The sequence below is a fragment of the Achroia grisella genome, unplaced genomic scaffold (assembly GCF_030625045.1).
Source record: "Achroia grisella isolate CSIRO2021 unplaced genomic scaffold, CSIRO_AGI_Agris_v1 utg660, whole genome shotgun sequence".
NCBI classification, from domain to species: domain Eukaryota; kingdom Metazoa; phylum Arthropoda; class Insecta; order Lepidoptera; family Pyralidae; genus Achroia; species Achroia grisella.
The window spans coordinates 4,643,984-4,664,128 of NW_026712984.1; the positions used below are offsets into that span (position 1 = coordinate 4,643,984).

The 20,145-nt window shown below is 35.7% G+C and overlaps 1 protein-coding gene across 2 annotated transcripts in view; it reads left to right on the forward strand.

Annotated features, from left to right (window-relative positions):
- LOC131849857 (guanine nucleotide-binding protein G(s) subunit alpha) overlaps positions 1 to 19,240 on the forward strand; it is an 82,028-nt gene extending 62,788 nt beyond the window's left edge. For both annotated transcript variants that reach the window (XM_059199988.1, XM_059199987.1), the window contains exons 3-11: positions 5,942 to 6,071; positions 7,581 to 7,742; positions 8,834 to 8,917; positions 11,819 to 11,952; positions 12,498 to 12,626; positions 15,694 to 15,873; positions 16,836 to 17,034; positions 17,946 to 18,112; positions 19,191 to 19,240. In XM_059199988.1, the coding sequence (XP_059055971.1) occupies positions 5,961 to 6,071; positions 7,581 to 7,742; positions 8,834 to 8,917; positions 11,819 to 11,952; positions 12,498 to 12,626; positions 15,694 to 15,873; positions 16,836 to 17,034; positions 17,946 to 18,092 (1,146 nt within the window). In that variant the 5' untranslated portion in view covers positions 5,942 to 5,960 and the 3' untranslated portion in view covers positions 18,093 to 18,112; positions 19,191 to 19,240. The remainder of the gene's footprint in view (positions 1 to 5,941; positions 6,072 to 7,580; positions 7,743 to 8,833; positions 8,918 to 11,818; positions 11,953 to 12,497; positions 12,627 to 15,693; positions 15,874 to 16,835; positions 17,035 to 17,945; positions 18,113 to 19,190) is intronic.
- The last annotated feature ends 905 nt before the right edge of the window (positions 19,241 to 20,145 follow it).

Here is a 20,145-nt window from a genome sequence, read left to right on the forward strand (position 1 = left end):
GAACTATTATGAAATGGTCGCTTTTAACGAACATTTCTACAGCTACCATCCCTTATTACTCACTGGCTTGCCAGTTTGTTTATTTTTTTAAACCTTTGACTATTTCTCAGTAGCGTCGTAGTTTTCAAACGAGTGGATCTATTTTAATGAGTTCCTTTTTGTCTGTAATCTTAGTTAATAGAAACGGTATTTTATGGATAGACTTTATTTTATTCATTTATTTCTATTTGTACTATGATAATGACAAAGAGAGATATGACTCATCGGATGGGAGACGGCTTTCATAGTTATGGATGCCTGATATATCACTTCCATAGAAGATGCAGTAGTTATTTTTGTTTGAAGCAGTCCACTCGTGTTGGTCCACCCCGTCATCTAATTATGTTTTTTTTTATACTTGATAATGACAAACTTCCACACAAATCACAAATTGACAAGAAAATTGTACTGATGATTTCCAATTGAGACCTTGGCTAATAGATAATAACAATAACATCCTGGATCTATCACGCAGCGACATCTAGTCTCCAAACTAAGTAAAAGAAAGAAGCCACTTCTATCTTTTAAACATAGCAAAATACTGTATCTAAGGAAGTGAAATAGTTCTTGTAAGTACCAATAATCGTCAAGAGTAACGTGTACAACCAGTATGTGACATTCAACCAGTGTTTCCCAACCTTTTTAGTGCCATGCCCCACCGTAGCCGGTCTAAAAATCGTATACTTCCCTCCCTATGTAACATACATAATTTATAACATTAACAAATTTAATTGTTCATTTAAGAAACTTAAATAATAGGTTTTAGGAAGAAATCACTAGGAAAGTGTTAATGAAACAGTAAGATAATTTTCAAAACGTAATGCCCGGGTCCCTACTAACATGCTGTCAAACTAAAGGAGGACTACTGGTTGAAGGGGTTGTATCGGCGCTACCGTGGCAGATTGCCGTCGTCAGTGCCGTGACCACAGAGACGACTTATATTATTATAACATATTAGACCATTAGTAGCCTGAGATAAATAAATAAAATATGAAAAATTGAAATTCACAGTCCATATAATTTTAATAAACAGTCAATTTTCGAATTGCCCATTAAACAATCAAATTGTCCCCCTGTGAGGCGTGGGTCACGTTGGGAAACACTGTACTAGTCCGTAGTTCGAATCGCCTACCAAAAATCATTTAGCATACGTTGAAGACGACAAAAGTCGACGGTATAATGACTCCATTAGCATATTTGTTGCATTACCAAGCGAGAACAATTGCTAACAAAATAGCCCTATAGCTCGCTTCGGACGCGCCTCGAGTAGTTGTAGTGCTGTCCTAGTATCGACTATCGATACCGTGTTCATTGCCAATTTTTCATTAATTTTTAACTGATAATTTGTACTAATTAAATGTTTTCGTATGAAGTGCGTACCAGGTAGATCAATTGCGTTCAAAATGAAGTTTGAATTTATGTTTTTTCTCTGAGAGATTTGGGTAAGTTTTGTTTATTTATAATTAGGTTGTGTTGTCAATGTGATACTAACATGTTATCTGGCTTATGATCGATATTCTGCTTTGCTACGGTAGACATTGTAAAAAGTCGTCAGCGTGATTGTTTCAGTCGCCAAGTAACTTGCTTTAGAAGGTATGTTTCGGTAGCAATTCTCAGTGAAGTTACAGGATATAGAGGCGTAACATCTTAATGTTGGTTACACGGATGTTAGATGACAATATAATGTCCGTGATTCTGATCATGTATTTAGTAAGGGTGGTAACCCTTACCATCCTACTAGCATCCCACTAGCATCAGATAAGCCTTTAGTTTGCTTGCCATCCCAATTACATAGAAAAGGTAGTCTCGCATTTTTTCCCGGAAAAGATACACCAATCAATCCATAGCAACAGTAATATCAATTTGGTACATGTAAATTATCTTGTGCTTTATTTTCGCTCGGGTTAATTAGCTGTATGAACTTTCTAGTTTTGATTGTGTTCGGACGTAACTAGGTTGTCATTTGACCAAAACCTGCATGTTGCAGAGTACATTGTGCTCTTATCACTTATGCGACTGTACTGCCTTGCCATCCGCTCCAAAATGTTTTTTTCCATTCCCATTATCCAACGACTTGAAATGTATTTTTAACCATTTCATAAGACTGTTCGAAATAGCTCTATATGAACATAATTAATTATTGGAGTACTTATATTTTTTGTAATTTATATTATCAACTTATTTATTTCTAATAACTTCGCGCATCTGCTTATTTTGAGATAAAAAATAGCTATTGGCGTATTCTCACATGAAAGTTCTTTAATACTGTTCAGTCTCAGTCTTGAAAAGGTAACAAACAGAGATATCGACACATTGTCCTATCTATAACTAATTAATATATATAAACTAATATATAAATACATCTTTTTTTAGCTTAATACAAATAAATGGCTACACTTTTTTAATTCAAATTTAAATAAGTGTATAATTTGTAGCTCGTAAAAAAGCAAATCCTGTTATGATATCTGCAAAACAGCGTTTATAACTTTCTACGGATAATATTTATATGGCAGTCTTGTATCAATCTGCATTGTTTGATATATATCATATCATAATATACATTATTTAAACTGTAGGTACCTACTATTTGCTACATATAGAACGAAACGGAATTGTTTATTATTTTATCGTACAAAAAACGTGATAAAATTATCGTAAAATTATATGACAGCTGCTACCAAACTGCTGTAGATTAACATCGTGTAATGAAGACTATATTTTAAATTATTGGTTTCACTTCAGTCGTACTGGATGGTGATTTTGTTTGCGTTTAATTTGCAATCTAAATTGACTCTATTTGTTATGAAAAAAAGTTTAAATTTATTTAACAAATATCGATTTGACAACACTAGTGGGTGACGGCACTGGCATCGGTGGCAGTGAGCTCTTGTTCGATTTTACTTTGTGCTAAACGTACACTATAGCTGGCTATTGAATGGAAAATATGAATGAATACAGTCATGTCGATAATCGATTGGACATCACTGGCAGTGGACACAGACATCGGACTGGTGCGGTCGTGTTTGGTATTTCATATAGTGCCGCCGCGTTCCGTGGTCGAATGTTAATGAATGGAAAATATGATTATAATAGGTGAGTGGTAAACTGTTTTTCCTCAATAATAACTCGGTGTTTTACGAGAGCGATTGCGCGCACAATGTATTTCCAATGATTTGTTGTTAATTTTTATTGTGTTATTTATAGCGGTGTTAAAATAAAATATGCAAATAGAGTTTTTGGTCGGTTGATGTAGTAATAAGCGGGCGCACTGAAACGACCAGTCATGAGATACGTGTATTTAAAAAAAATGTTATAAATAGCACTGGGATCTTTTCCCGAAGAGAGGTAGGCGTGTTTGCTGTTTTGTATTGTTATCAAATGTTGTGACATTTGAACACACTGTCGTGCCACCGCTACTGGGACCCACGATATAATTGTAAGAAAACGCGCTATGTATCACAATTATTTTGAGAAGTGTGACCAATAGGGTTCTATGTGTGAGTGGAACGAGACATGAAAGGATTTTGTCATTTCTATGTCTCTTCACTTTGCTTTGTCTCGCTTTGTCAACGTAACATTCGAATATGTTTTCGTGGTTGCACTGAAAATGTTATTTCATTTTTGTAGCTAAATATTAAATGGATGAAAGATTTGTTGTGTCCATCGTCTATTGAGTATGGTATATGTTATATAGCATTCTTTTGTACATTGATGCCTTTTTCATCCGGTCTACTAATGTACGGGTATTGCTTGTAGGAAATTTGAATGCTCTGAACACTATGACTGATTTATTTTTTTACTTTACTTTTTACCGACATCTTTAATAGATTTAATTCTTGTGAATTTGTACTATTTTGTTCTATGTATTTAAACAGATTATTACAAAAACTAAATGATGTAGAAAAAGCATTGTTATTTAAAAGAGCAGCGGGCAAATTTCTTGCTTATTCCTCATGCCTGAATATAAATTTCGAATGAGGAGAAAAAAATATGCAGAAAAGAATAGACAGTGTTTATTTCATTATTGTGACTTTGCTTACGTAGACTTTCATCCCCTATTTCAGATTTTTTAGATAAACCAGTATCTCGTGATAAGATTTATCTTTAATAGTAAATTCCATTAAGATTCGTTCAGCCGTTTAGTCGTGAAAGTTAACAGGATAAGAGGAAATTACGGGATAAGGGGCATGATATCTAGACCCCTGGAATAGCCACGTAAGAGTGGTATCAAGAGTGTCAGATGATGACATGATGCCCGTAGGACATGGTCTTGTATGTACGCGACAGTTACCATTTACCATCAAGACGGTCAATAGCTTGTTTACTATTACAATTACATAAAAACAAACAGAAAGACAGACAGACTATTATTTAATACTAGCTGTGCCCGCGGATTCACTCGCGTGAAATTTATAGCCTTTATGTTATTCTAATGAATAAGGTATATTACTGTAAAGTGTCATCGAAATCCGTTCAGTAGTTTTTGCGTGAAAGAGTGACAAACATCCATCCAGTGTAACAAACTTTCACGATTATATCTATATTTTTTATGAAATAACCTAGTATCAAAACCGCGAACTCCGGAGTTTGGAATGGATGGATGTTTGTTACTCTTTCACGCAAAAACTACTGAACGGATTTCTATGACACTTTACAGTAATATACCTTATACATTAGAATAACACATGGGTTGTAAATTTCACGAAATTTATAGCCTATTAATTACAATACATCAAAGTATTGAATTTTAGTTACGGAATAAATTTCTGAACGCAGTGTGCGTTTGACAGGTACGAACAGTTTGTATGCGAAAATAAAATAGTTTTACTATTTTCTTTGCAATTTCTTCATATTTCCTCACCACTTAAATCTTCCTTGGAGTTCTACAAATTTTTCAAAATCAAAATTGCCCAAATCGGTCCAGTCGCTCTCGAGTTTTAGCGAGTCTAACAATGTCATTTCATTTTCTTTCAGATTATATACCTCATGTTATACAAGTATAATTAAAGAATTTTTAAAATATTCTAAGTATATGTTTTCTTTTTGTAATATTAATTTAGATTGAGAAAAAAAAATTTAGTCTCTTAGTTATCAGAGAAATAAACTTAGTACATATATATATATGAAGGAATTCCAAAGCTATGTATAGGGAAAAGAATGCTTCTAACATTTCCTAGATTGACATTCTACAAATCAACAGGACTCGAAATTGCGTTTGTCCTTTTATATTTCAGAATCAAATACTTGTAAATATTTTTGTTGTTTTCTATTATTTTTTGTATTTATACTAGCTGTGTCGTCTGCATAAACTTTTATTCCCTAATTCACCCCCTTACTACCTGTTTATTGTTGCTGCAATATAGCAATGATGACCATATTAAATTCTAAAATTAGCCTACCCAAATGTGTACATTTGTACGCAAACAGACAAAAATTGTTAAAACTGTTAGTTTTTGTTTCGGTGACAATGTATAAATCTTTCATGATTTATTAATGTTCATTGATAAAATTAAAAATAAGAGTGAAATAAATATTAAAACAAATAAAAATAATTTAATTAGTATAATCACTAATGAAATGTAGCATTAATAATGTATCGTTACGATAGTTATCAAGGATGGGGTAGTCAGAGGTATAGTCAATGTCATGATGAATACAACTTTGCGTTGACAAGCTCATATTTTGCTGGATATATGTGACATATGTAACAACCCGAGTTTACCGTTGTCTCTGTTAAATTTTTGGTTTGAGTGTCAGCCCGAAATATAAATTGACACACAATTTTTTTGATGTCGCCAAGTTTCTTATGGTTATGGGTTTATGTCGGAACAGTAACCACTAGCCCGTGCCTTGCTTTCAAAGAAATGAAACGTCATTTTTATAATGTATCGTTTGTTCATAGGTGGGCGGCGTGGTCGGCCATGGGGTGCTTTGGCTCACCAGGAGGCAAGAGCGGCAGTGAAGGTGATGATCTCAAGTCCCAGAAACGCCGCAGTGATGCTATCACCAGGCAGCTGCAAAAGGACAAGCAGGTAAGGCCAAGAATTGGGAAAAAATTACTAACCCGACAATTGGAGTCTTCAATAGATAAGGAATCCTCTGATCGATCGCCTTTCGTACTCCTGTATATCTATGCGAACGCTGTTTCGTCTCTAGACCCCACTGAAAATTAGCTTGGTAATGCTGTTGTATGTGTGCAGAATGGGAGTCCTAGCGTTACTAAAGTAGGTTTTAGTTTAAAAATTAAATATAGAAAAAATGTTTATTTGGAAACCCAACAACACAAAGTAATGTTGAATAAATACTTTACAATGGTCTGAGTCAAAGTTTGAAGCGGAATTTTTAGCGGTGCTCTCAGACTAAAGTTATATTCGTCTGCCTGGAGATGATGTTCGGACGTGGTAAATGGCTTCCGCGGGTTTGGAGTGCCTTCTGCAATCGCCACGATCTTTGTTCTATGACGCTGTAAAGGCCAGCTGCAGCCACAACAACATCAGTGTAGCTGTACTAATAGCACGGAAAATAATGGTAATGGAGTGGTGCTCTAGCTGCTAAGGGCAGGGTACACTGGTACCCTGCCCATGGTGACATGCGCAGGTTGTCATAACTAGTTTACTAGGAATTTAACACCGATAGTTGCACGGCGAGACCGCGTTGTATCGATCTGATATGGTACATGGATTGGATTGGATCAACTAGTACCTATGGCTAACCGTCTCCTTTTACCTCACAAATTCTTCCTTCTCTATCTGTTTTCTCTGCCTATCCCAATAGAGAGTCATATAGCGCGAAGCATAGGCATTTTTAGTGTTGGGGTCAGCATATGTCGTTGACAGTTAATTAAGTCTGTGACCACCCCGTCTGGGATAACAGTCGTAAAGGCACGTTTTTGTTATTGGAAATATTGTTAATTATTTTACAATGCTTCCGTAGATTTTCACGACTACGAAACAAACACTAGTTACTGAATTAGCATAATTATTTTGTTTATTTCCGCTAGCATTGTAATGTGTGGGACTACAAATAGTTAGAACCGAGGACTGTCCAATTTGACTAGAAACTCCATGGTCTTCATTTAGAAAAATGTTGGACCAATCATAATTTAAGCCCAAGTGAAGCTGAGCTTGTGATATAGGATACTAGAGAACTGATACAAATACGTTCATACATTATTTTATAAATATATACGTTAACACCCAGACAAATACGAACAATCATACATATTGATACAAATGTGGAAAGAAACCCGCAACTTTCGGAAGTAAGGCGGTATGCTAAACCACTAAACCATCGAGGCCGTTATAAATGAACAAATATCCATTCATTCATTCGTAATTTAAAAGCCACGCTCTTGTAGGTGGACATCTTGCCACCTCCCATGATCTTCCATCATCCTATTTAAATGTTGATACGACACGTCTCCAATTTTGTTATTAATTTGCCTGATGTAACTGTGTCTTCTTCTCCCTTCTTTCCTTCTATTTTTACTTCAATAGAAGTATATAATAGAAGAATTAATAGTATAACACATTTACTTGCAGCTGTATCGCGCGACGCATCGATTGCTACTACTGGGCGCGGGCGAGTCCGGCAAGTCGACCATCGTGAAACAGATGCGGATCTTGCACGTGAACGGCTTCTCGGACAAGGAGCGCCGGGAGAAGATCGAGGACATCAAGAAGAACATTCGAGATGCGATACTAGTGAGTGGGCATGTTTTGATTTAGTTAGTAGGAATGGTGAGAATATTTTTACCGTTAGACTGCCGAGAGAAGCGATCGCGCTTCCTAAATCAGTTACCGTTTAGCGAAAAACAGATGTGATTATGAAATGGACAATTTTTTGAACAGTTACAGATTCTTTGGCAATTTTAGTCATACATGAATAAAAACCAATGGCGTTCAAAACGGTTAAAGAAAATATTACATATGAATGTGGATGGTTATAAGGACAGAGGAAAACCGAAATAGAGATGGATGGACTGTGTGAAAGATGATATGGTAAGAAAGGAAGTAAATAACGAACTGAACGGAGATGAATGGAAGAGAAAACATGTTACGCCGACCCCAAATAAATGGTATAAGGAAGAAGCAGATGATGATGTGACTGATTTTTGTTTGATGATAATCGCAATCTTGGGCTCAGGAGGTAGCCATAATTGTGACTTTTATGATATCACAAACTATTGCATAATTTGATGGTTTTTTTATATAAATATATTAGTGGTGCTCGTGGCTTTACCCGCGTGTACATGTTGTATATGTTGTCTATTGACTATAATCAAACGACAAAAATATTTATAAACACAAAAACTTTTTTTTTATTATCCAACACCATTTGTTATCTATACTCATATTATAAAGAGGTAAAGATTGTGACTTTTTAAGTTTGTAGGGGTGAATTCTGGATTTTCTGAACAGATTTTGAAAATTCCTTTACCAATGGAAAGCCACGTTATTTTTGAGTGTCATGGGCTATATAATATCATGCTGACCAATATGAGTGGAGTTGCAATGAACAATATAAGAACTAGGAAAATGTGACGCAAACGACTTTGCGTGTCGGTGTCAACTATTATTATTAATAAATTATATAATTATATTAGATGTTGTATTTAAAATTATTAAGAAAATATACTAATTTATCTCTTTTGTAATATTTTTCTAAGAGTTCTTTAAGATATATGTTTACCCACAATTAACAACAGATCAGCATCGTGGCATTAGCTCTTTAGAAATTAAAAAAAAAAATGTGAAAATATAGCTATTTAATATTTACATATCCTACGTTACAGACAATCACGGGTGCAATGAGTACCCTGACGCCTCCTATACCGCTTGAGAAACCGGAGAACAAGGCCCGTGTGGATTACATACAGGTAATAATTAGTTTTCAATTACTTTTTAAATTTTATGGCCTAATTGAAATTCTTATTTTTTTGTTTCCCAGAATTTTTATTTGTAGCTAGTCAAAATATACTTTGAAAATTATATTAAAATCATAATCTATACTGGACGATATTTTGCCTTTCGAAAATTTTAAGCAAGTGCGTTATATATGTATAATTTATAAAGCACTTGCTTGATGAAATTTTGTTTGTCGCCAGTCAAAATATACTTGAAAATTATTTTAAAATCGTAATCTATACTGAAAGATATATTGCGTTTCGAAAAAAATTAAAGGAAGTACGTTATATATGTGTATTATACATAGTTAAATTACATTGAAAATAAATATTATACTAAGTAATTTGAATTTTCTCTAAAAATACAGAGAAAATAATAATAATAATTGATTTATTTGTGAATGATTTTGGGTACGTACTTACATAAGTAAGTACGTACCCAAAATCATTCATTCGAAGATCGTCCGTACAAATACATAAAGTAAATAAAAATATATTTTTCTATCAATCGAATCATTTTCGTGTAGCTTTGGTTTCTTCAGCACTATAAACAAAGACATTCGGTAAACTGTCATAACCTGCGGAGATAACGGTTCTGAGCTAGTTTACATCATTTTGACTTTGTGAAAATTAAAAAAAATTAAAAAGTTTAATCGTCATTTTTTTTAAAGTTAGCATAGACTATCATAGAGAATGGAGTTTAAAAACGACGCGGTCAATTTGAGAATATAACAAATACTAATGTAGGTTTATATGTCACAGTTTTATTTGGTACACTACATGACGCTAAAACGACCTAGGAGTTCATATATGCTCAGCTAAAGTGGCTATTTTAAACTTTCCAGTCTGTTACAGAGGTAATTTTAAATTGCCAGACACTTCTTAAAATAATGTTAACTTCATATCTCCAGTGCCATAAATGTATTAGACGGGCCGCAAAAAATTGAACCTTACACCCGAGCTCAATAAACAAATATAAAAGTTCACACGGCGCATATATAGATAGCGTTGTTGTGATAATATTCTGTGAATTAACCTCATTGCATTTTTAACCGACATGGAAATTTGTGTTTATCTTTTATTTATTTACACAGACAGCGGCCATTGTTCATTTCATTATTTCGTATTAAATTACGATTTTTTTGGAATTTCGTATGGTATATCTATTTATTCAGGCCCATATTATAAATACCTTATAATATACATATAAATTATAAAATTATAAATATTATAAAACTTATATATCGAAATTCACCGACGACGGTAATCTGTCACGGTAGCGTCGATATACCACACCCTTCGGCCAGTAGTCCTCCCAGCATGTTGTTGGAGAGTGGCTGCTCCTGCTATATGTATATGAAGTAGGACAGTTTGTATGGGAAAATAAAATTGTTATTTTCACTAGATTCTATGCAATTTCTTCATATTTTCTCACCACTTAAACCTTCCTTGGAGTTGTAAAAATAAATAAAAACCAAAATTGGACAAATCTGTCCAGTTCTAGAGTTTTAGTGAGGCTAACAAACATCGTTTAATTTTTGTATATAAGATATAATTAATATTTAACAGTATAAAAGAGTGCAAAACAAAATCATCAGATGGAATAAAAACTATTCCAGAGTAAATGACTGGATGTTACCTTATTTACTGCAATTATTTCTCCTAAACTATAAAACTGACGAGCATTATTCACTCTGAGTAATGCACCTAGGTCAGTGTTCCGAGATGGTATACAGATAAATCGGTCACTCAATATGTCGGTATGTCACGGTCAAATGAATCATCATACGATGTACTTTGGTAAATATTTGTACATACTAAAACAGTAACAAATCTTGGAAAAAATTTAACAGTTATTTGGATCATGTTTAAGTTTAAATGGTTGGTATAATTTTGTTTATTTCCCTGTAATTGTAGACGCGCAGTCTGGTAGAACGTTTAGCGTCAGTCGTATAAGCTACGCCCGATTAATTGGCTGACGATGGCATGTTGAAATGCGAATATTCCGCTCTTATATAGATGTAACTATAAATATTTATTCTTATACTACTATTGAATGATGGGCGTACATAGCTTCTGAGCCAGCAGAGGGTAAGGGGGGAGGAAACGAGTTTTTTTTATAGTGGATGATAATGGAATGGTTTACCCGCCCGCGCTAACGGTTTACTCTGGCGGAGCACCAGTGGAGGATGATAAGATGAAAATGAGGTCAGGTCGGTTAGTCCAACGTGAGGAGGAGGAGAGTCAGATTATGCTATATATTGTGGACATTTGCTTTTATTACATTGGTAGGATTAGCACAAGGATTCACGGTACTCTACTACTGGCCTAGGTATTTTTAACGAGTGAATATGGAATAGTTTACGGTATAGGCACACGGGGCTCCAATTTCAGATGATGAGATGGAAGATGATATCATCTGGAATTAATCATGATAGTTTCCAGGGGGATAAACTGGAGGTCGAACTGATAGAGTACGTTGCTAGGATTGGGGCCTCTAGGTCCCGTTACTAATGGCAGATGTTTAGATGAAGACGAATTCATCTGGAAATGACCGGGATGGTGTCTAGGGGGATATAGTGGAGCTCGACCTGATAGAGTAAATTGCTAGCAGTGGCAATTCGGGAGAGCCAAAACAGCATCCTTACAACTGTTGCGAGTATACCTGATTGTCCGCTCCAGAGGCACTGGATATCGTTGCATTGTGGACCCAGTGCTTCTGGACGTGGACACAGATATATGAATTAAATATATCTCTGTATCTGTATATTATAAGTTACTAACATAGTGTTATAAGTTTTTACTAACACTTTTTTTAAACACCTTTCTTTGTCACCACTTGTACTTACTGTATCGTTATTGCCTTGATGACAGGACGTGGCGTCGCAGCCCGACTTCGACTACCCGTCGGAGTTCTACGAGCACACGGAAGCGCTGTGGAAGGATCAGGGTGTGCAGCGCACGTACGAGCGCAGCAACGAGTACCAGCTCATCGACTGTGCCAAGTAGTGAGTAATATTTTCTTTATATAATTCGTATGGCAAAAAAGCGTGTATCTCTGCATCGCTCAGTGATCGAATTTCGACCATAATTACTTTGAATTATAAGTTAATTCATTACATTCAGTAAGAACATAGACGAATTAAGTGTACAGAAAAAAAAACTAATTAATGAACAAAAAGAGTGCATATGAGTGTGTGTGTGTGTGAAATACATAGTAGTGTGTGTAATTTTATTTATGTGCATATGCATAATAAAAAAGAAAAATGCATTCTGCACTTCTTCAATATATAAATTATATGTGTGCCAAACATACTGCTTCGTTTGCGTAATTATAAAGTTTTTGCTTCACATATTAATATATAGATATCACCCATTTTTTTAATTATGTAGAAAATGTCTTTGGCACGAGTAATTTGTCGATTATGGGCCAACATAAATTCACAAACTTTCCATCTTTATAATATTAGTATAGATAAAAGAAGGTATCCACACTCACAAACTTCCGCGTTTATAATATTACCTTATTAAGGTGTTAAAAAATATTTTCCAGTTTCCTGGACCAGGTGCATATAATAAAGCAGCCGAATTACACGCCGACGGAGCAGGACATACTGCGCTGCCGAGTGCTCACGTCCGGCATATTCGAGACGCAGTTCGTCGTCGACAAAGTCAATTTCCAGTAAGTACATTTTATATTCTCAATGCATGCTCTGCCTTAAATAATTTTCTATGTTACCTCTATGTTGATCGTAATGCGAGTTGTTTGTTTACTGTTTCCTAAGTCGTCACTTCTGCAAAAATATCAAATTCAAACTTAGAATTGTTTTAACGTAGGACCTTTCCCTATTGTGCACGTCATATTTTTATCATTATTCATACCTTCCTTTACGGCTGGCTATCTCAGTTAACACATTGACGGACAGCAGGAACAAGTGAAGTTCGAAAATTAACACTATGTTTTTTGTAATTTTTAGAATATTAGAAGTTGTTTAGTTTTACTTTTTCTGCTTAAACAACCTTAATTTTGACACAATTCGAGAGAAAACACAATCGCACTACTCCCTTCACAACTACGTGCGTACTAAAGCTGCAAGTCGTGTGGAAAATAAAATTAAACTTAAAAATTGTTTCCAAAACACGAAAAGGCTTCTCAGTGTCCAAAAACGACCGTTTTACTTTAGATGGCTATTGCGGCCACGTAGTGAACTTCGTTTTGACGGCTATAGACGCAAGTGTCCGTCAACGTGTTAAAAAGAACTGGCAACAACCTCAAATAATACACTTTTTTGGTACTATTTTTAGACAGTTTAATATTTAAATATTACATTGCATTTATGTTGTATATGTGTCTAACATATTACTACGACCTTTTTCTGGACAACACCAAAAAGTTATGTGTGAAATAAACGTTTGTAGAATGATATCAATTTCATAGACCAAATCAAAATCATATGTAAAGTATACTAGTTACGCACAATATTTTTTTTACTAATATCCCTGCTATTAAATTTAGTTATCTACTTGAGTTGAGAAGAAGTGATAAGAAAGGTACATTTTTTAAATCAATCTTTATCTTTAAATAAAATAAAACAGATTAGTCCTTCATTCATTAAATATTTTCGATAAATATATATGATCCCCATTTGTGGAATATATTTATCGAAAATCGCGTGCATGTCATACACGGTGGTCTCTCAATATCGCTATAAGGGGTGTTGGAGACAGAGGTCTTTTTATAGCTGTTTCTTATTTTGAACCGTATTTTTTTTTAAATTTTTAACATATATATTTTTCAACATTGTTTTTCTATTGTATTGTCTTAAGTGATAACACTACACACTAAATATATTACTATAAGATTGGTAAGTTATTTATTTATTTTACCCTACTATATTCACTGCCGTTGCCAGCCGTATTAAGGGGTGAAAGCGAGATCCCCGATTGTCCCTAATCCCGAATTTGGAAATTTTGTTGAAGTTGGTGTTTTAGGAGGTTGAAATTAACAGTTCGTGTATAAACCATTTCACAGTTACAGATACAATCCTAGTTTCACTTTCGCATTTATTCATAACTAGCTGTGCCCGCGGTTTCGCCAGCATTAAATTTATAGCCTATATGTTATTCTGATGTATAAGCTTATTGTAAAGTTTCAACAAAATCCGGTCAGTAGTTTTTGCCTGAAAGAGTAACAAATATCCATCCATACTCACAAAATTTCGCGTTTATAATATTAATAATATTGTAATAGAATTGTTTATAAACATAACATATTAAAGGTCGTCCTATGATTGATTTGATACTGTTTAGGATCATTATTAAAAAATTTAAAAAATAACATATAAACTTTCATCCTCTATTTCAACCTCTCAAGTTGAAATACGGAATGAAAGTTTTAAATATAAATAAAATGAAAAAGGTGTCGTACTAGTTTTCTTCTTAAAATCTGATGTAGAACTCTTTCAATTTAAAAATAGGAACATCGTCTTACAAATTTCAACCCCTATTTGCTTCGAGAGGATGAAGTTGCCGAAATATTTCTGTCTATCCATCTTCCTTGATTATATGTAGATACAAAGCATACATCACGCACACATGACTTGATAGTGGTGTGATCGCCATACTTAACTATCAGGGAGTGCGGAGTCCATCTGTTTCGGTCATACCATTGCTCAGATAATTAAAACATCCAGTAATTAACAACAAAATCAGGTTTCATACAAGTTTTTGACCTTAATTAATTGACAGTTATAAAAAGTGTATGTTTATAATTGGGTCAATGTTATCAGCTAATTATTCTATGTTTTATGTTTGAAAGTGTTTTTTTTTTTATTGATTTCTATCCGTTATCGGTAGGTTTAGTGTTACTGATGTCTGAAGTAAAAACTAATTGATTAATTAGTGTTTGGAATGCGAGTTTATGTTTTAATGCGAGTTCAATCTATATTTTAGTAGGTTTGGATGCTTAGCACAGAATCGTATTGAGATCAAATCGAATTTGCTTTGAATATTGTTAGTATAATAATTTTGTACAATATTTGTAGTCATCTAAAATGAACAAAGTTTTGTTACTTACGAGATTACTGGGTAACTGAATATATAAAATCTTTCCGTATATTATAATTTATATAGGCACCGTAAATTTTCGTGTTTTAATACAAAAATTGAATCTAAGGATCGGGATAGAACCCTGCTAGATTTCATTTTTTTTTACGCGAGATTTGGGAATTTGTGAATGGCTGACATGACTTAAAACACAATATATAAATTTACTAGTTGGCCCGCACTACTTCGCGTACATCACACATACTTGATATTTATCATTATATTTCGCTCAATCTACATAAAATCTTTTAAAATTATATCCTATATGTTAATCTGATGTATCAGCTATTGTTTGTAACACAACTTTGTGTGTAACAACATATATATATAAATAATAAAAATTAATTATTTTAGATTTGGTATATATTTTATATAGGTACGTGAACTATCATCGTTACACTACATTGAAATCAATAACAATTATATTAAAAATAGAAGAAGAAAAAGTTATGTCATAGACAGCTATATTACTGTAAAGTTTCATTAAAATTGATTGAGTGGTTTCTGCGTGAAAGAGTAACAAACATTCATCCATACTCACAAAATTTCGCGTTTATAATGTTTTATAAAGATCGATGATTTCTTTAAAGTTCTGAAGGTATATTTCGTATGTATAACAGAAAAACAATTTATTTCTTTTCCAGCATGTTCGATGTGGGTGGCCAACGCGACGAGCGACGTAAATGGATCCAGTGCTTCAACGACGTAACGGCGATCATATTTGTGACGGCGTGCTCCTCGTACAACATGGTGCTGCGGGAGGACCCCACGCAGAACCGCCTGCGCGAGTCGCTCGACCTCTTCAAGAGCATATGGAATAATAGGTAATTATTATTTAATCGAATTAGGTATTATTTTGCGGAAGTCCATTTCACTACTCGATGGATTTATTATTTTACTACAATTAGCATGTGGGAGACCACAAATATTCGGTGTGGAAACTTGACTATCGTTACGACTTTCTTTAATGGCGAAATAGGGTGTAGACTCAATAACGGTCGGAATTTGATCGCCATTAGAGAAGGTCGTAACGCTAGTCAAGTCTCCACTTTTGAATATTTGTGGTCTCACACATGATACTTGTAGCGGAATTAAACAACAAGTAGTGATATGGACTTCCGCAATTTCTACCTATTACTGGTAATTATTGTTTTGTTATAGTGATGAAGTTAGAAACTGTACATAATACATACATGAATTGTGTCACTTTCTTTTCGTTTCCATGATGTTGTAAGAGCCGACTATAGGCATAGCGTACAATACGCCAGAGTAAATAATTTTTTTTTTCAATCTAACGCTCATTCGGAATTCTCTGTCATCGCAAGAATAATGAGCTGAAATTTGGGTGTTGCTCTTTTAAATGTTCGTTGTAAATTTACATTTTTAATTCGAAATGTTGGAATACAAACTATCTATATAGGATATGATTAACTTAACGAGAACTACCACCTCGTGTGAAGTGTGTGTCTCAAGTGTTACTATACCGGAGGATGTGTTGCATCCGTACTCTGTATTCACTGCTTTGTTTAACCGCGTTTCAACCGAAACATATGTTATAAAGATAGCTGTATGCCGACTGAAATAGGTGAAACGAAAAATATTCGCGCAAGCAGACTTCGTACAAAGTCTGTTTCGGTTAATTATTTAATATACATAGAAAACACCCAGACCAATAGAGTCATACTTATGACAACAATCATACAAATGATTATTTCGAACAGGCACCGTCGTAAGGCTACATTACTTGAGCTGTGAAATGCCAGTAACCGGGTGCTTGTACTTGCAGGTGGCTGCGCACGATATCGGTGATCCTGTTCCTGAACAAGCAGGACCTGCTGGCGGAGAAGGTGACGGCGGGCAAGTCCCGGCTGGAGGACTACTTCGCGGAGTTCGCGCGCTACCACACGCCGCCCGACGCCGCCCCCGACCCCAGGGACGCGCCCGACGTCGCCCGCGCCAAGTACTTCATCCGCGACGAGTTCCTGGTACCGCATCCTTTATTTATGGACTACTCTAATGATTTTTACCTTTACAGCTTCAGTGCATATGGAACTCCAAACCAAAGGAAGGACTTATGGACCCGCTCCAGTGCAAGTCCCGCCTGACGGATACGACTTTAGTCTGAGAACATCTCTAGGAGTACAAACCTCGGCCTGGGCCGTCGTAATTTCGGTCCCTGTTTGATTTTCACTTTTTCAAACTATCGTAATGCTAACCTTTACTAACGATACCACTCATGCACTAAAAGGTATCACATCGATCTGTTGGCATGTCCTGAGGCGTCGAGTAATGATTTTACGCAGAATGCATACACTTTTTCAAACTATCGTAATGCTGTTGGCTATAGCTGGCCATTTTAAAGGGTCTACGACCACGGCCTAGGACTGGATTGGAAGGGGTGTTAGGGCGGTTTAGAAAATTAAGAGCCCCGGAGAAAATTGAGATCCAGGGCCGATACCACACATTCGTTCCCCTTCCGGAGTATTATAATGTTATACCTACTACTACATACACATCATAATGCTGACCTTTACTAGTGATACCACTCATCCGTTCCAATTCTAGAGACTAAGGACTATGATGTTAAGCCTACTATTTTTTTATAATAATAAATAAAAATATGCCTACTAAACATACACATGATAACCCTATGCTTTACTTGTAATACCAATTCATGTCCGTGACAAGGTCATGGTGCGACACTCGCTACTACACATATTCTTCTCTAATGTTACCACACATTCAATGTCATTCCAGAGGACTATGATGTTATGCCTACAGGCATGCTAATATATAATATACCTTGTTCGAACAGCGTATCACCTGTTATATTACGGTCACGATATGATTGTAGTGGACAGAGACCGTTAATAAATAATATACCTCGTTGGAACAGCGCATCAGCACTGCGAGCGGCGACGGCAAGCACTACTGCTACCCGCACTTCACGTGCGCCGTCGACACCGAGAACATCAAGCGCGTGTTCAACGACTGCCGCGACATCATCCAGCGCATGCACCTGCGCCAGTACGAGCTGCTCTAACGCGCCCACACGCACCGCCGGTATGTCACACTCCTCCCTCTAGAGCCAGTACGAGCTGCTCTAACGCGCCCACACGCACCGCCGGTATGTCACACTCCTCCTCTAGAGCCAGTACGAGCTGCTCTAACGCGCCCACACGCACCGCCGGTATGTCACACTCCTCCCTCTAGAGCCAGTACGAGCTGCTCTAACGCGCCCACACGCACCGCCGGTATGTCACACTCCTCCCTCTAGAGCCAGTACGAGCTGCTCTAACGCGCCCACACGCACCGCCGGTATGTCACACTCCTCCTCTAGAGCCAGTACGAGCTGCTCTAACGCGCCCACACGCACCGCCGGTATGTCACACTCCTCCCTCTAGAGCCAGTACGAGCTGCTCTAACGCGCCCACACGCACCGCCGGTATGTCACACTCCTCCTTCTAGATGAGGACATCGAGCCATGTTTAACGACTGCCGCGACATCATCCAGCACATGTACGAGCTGCTCTAATAGCTCAGCCGCCGCGGTATATGAAATATTGCTATTATTCTGGCTACTTATATGAGCTTTGGAATTTTATTGTATTTTAAGTACTATCCCTCTATAATCTCCGTTTTTAATCAATCATACGCAAGAATATAGGACAGTTTAAGAAATATCTAAATTGTATTTTTTAGTAATAATTATTTATTTGAAATGTGCAATTTCATTAAATTATATAAAGAATAGTGAAAGTGAATAGAATAATTCACATATGTATTTGCATGTCCATAAAGACTAAAAGTGAGCTATATAACTTACATAAGATTACTATCTACTATGTACCACTTTTATCAGAAATAAATTTCATTTCAATCTAAATAAGGACTATGTGTTTGCAGACAAAGTCAATAGAAGCATGAAATTAGCACTAAATACATATTTTAAGTATAATTAGTAAATCACGGGATCTGTAGTGTTTCAACGGCCATGATCACGGGTAAACTAATGACCGTGATTTACTAATTATAGTTATAAGTAATGACAGCATCAAACTTAAAACGTATTTTAAGTACTTTTAATCCCCATTTAATTTGAAGATTTCAATAAATCTAAATGAAGACTTTGTGTTTGCAGACAAAGTCAAGAGAAGCGCATAACGAGTACCGCCGGCGGCGGTCCCCGACCTCAACCATATGACACCAATGTCCGAACACGGCACAGCAATATTTACACATGAATTATATTTGTTGTTGTACAATACATGTATTACTATAACTATTGTGGCAGCTTTAGACGGTGACAATGTGACGTCAGAATCTTACATTAACAGTAAGCATCGTTTGAACACTTCGCGTCAATTTGTCGTGTTACAATGTACGCGTCTATTTCCTTCGAGCCGGTATTAGTGATGTGCCACTCGCATATTTTACGCCTATCGATAGTCTATTCGAAAGACCGGTCTACTCTGGATTTCAGTCCATTGTACAGTTCTTTTTTCAAATGTAGTTAGTATATTGACTACGGTATATGGAATTAATGTTGCTTTTTATTATCCAACAATATTGGAATTAGTTTCCAGAGTAGATTGATCGGGCGCTACACAACTAGCGCCGTTTTAACGACTGACTTACGATGTGGATTGAAGCCAGTCGGATAGGTTGATAGTATTGGCACCGCATGTTTGTCGCCGTGTAACGCGGCAATAAGGAGCGGCACGCGCCAGTATACAGTTATATCAGGTAGGATAGTGATTATTCAGATTTATTAATCTTTCTCTAAGTGTCTTAGAAAAGGTTTGTCACAGTTTTGAAATGTTTTTATACCACTTTTCTATGTTATACAAAGAATTTCCTATTCTAATATCAATTTTCAATTTGTTAAAATATATGACATTTTTAATCTTTTTTTTTTCTTAAAATGTAAGTATACATAATTTTATATATACCTATTTTTATTGTATTAGGTATAACAATATTTAGACATGTGAAAACAAGTCAAAACTGTGATGCGTATTGATTCAATCCTGATTATGCAGTACACTTGTGCGCCGTCCCCTCCTCCGTGGTCTTAAGTCTATAGACAACTGGAC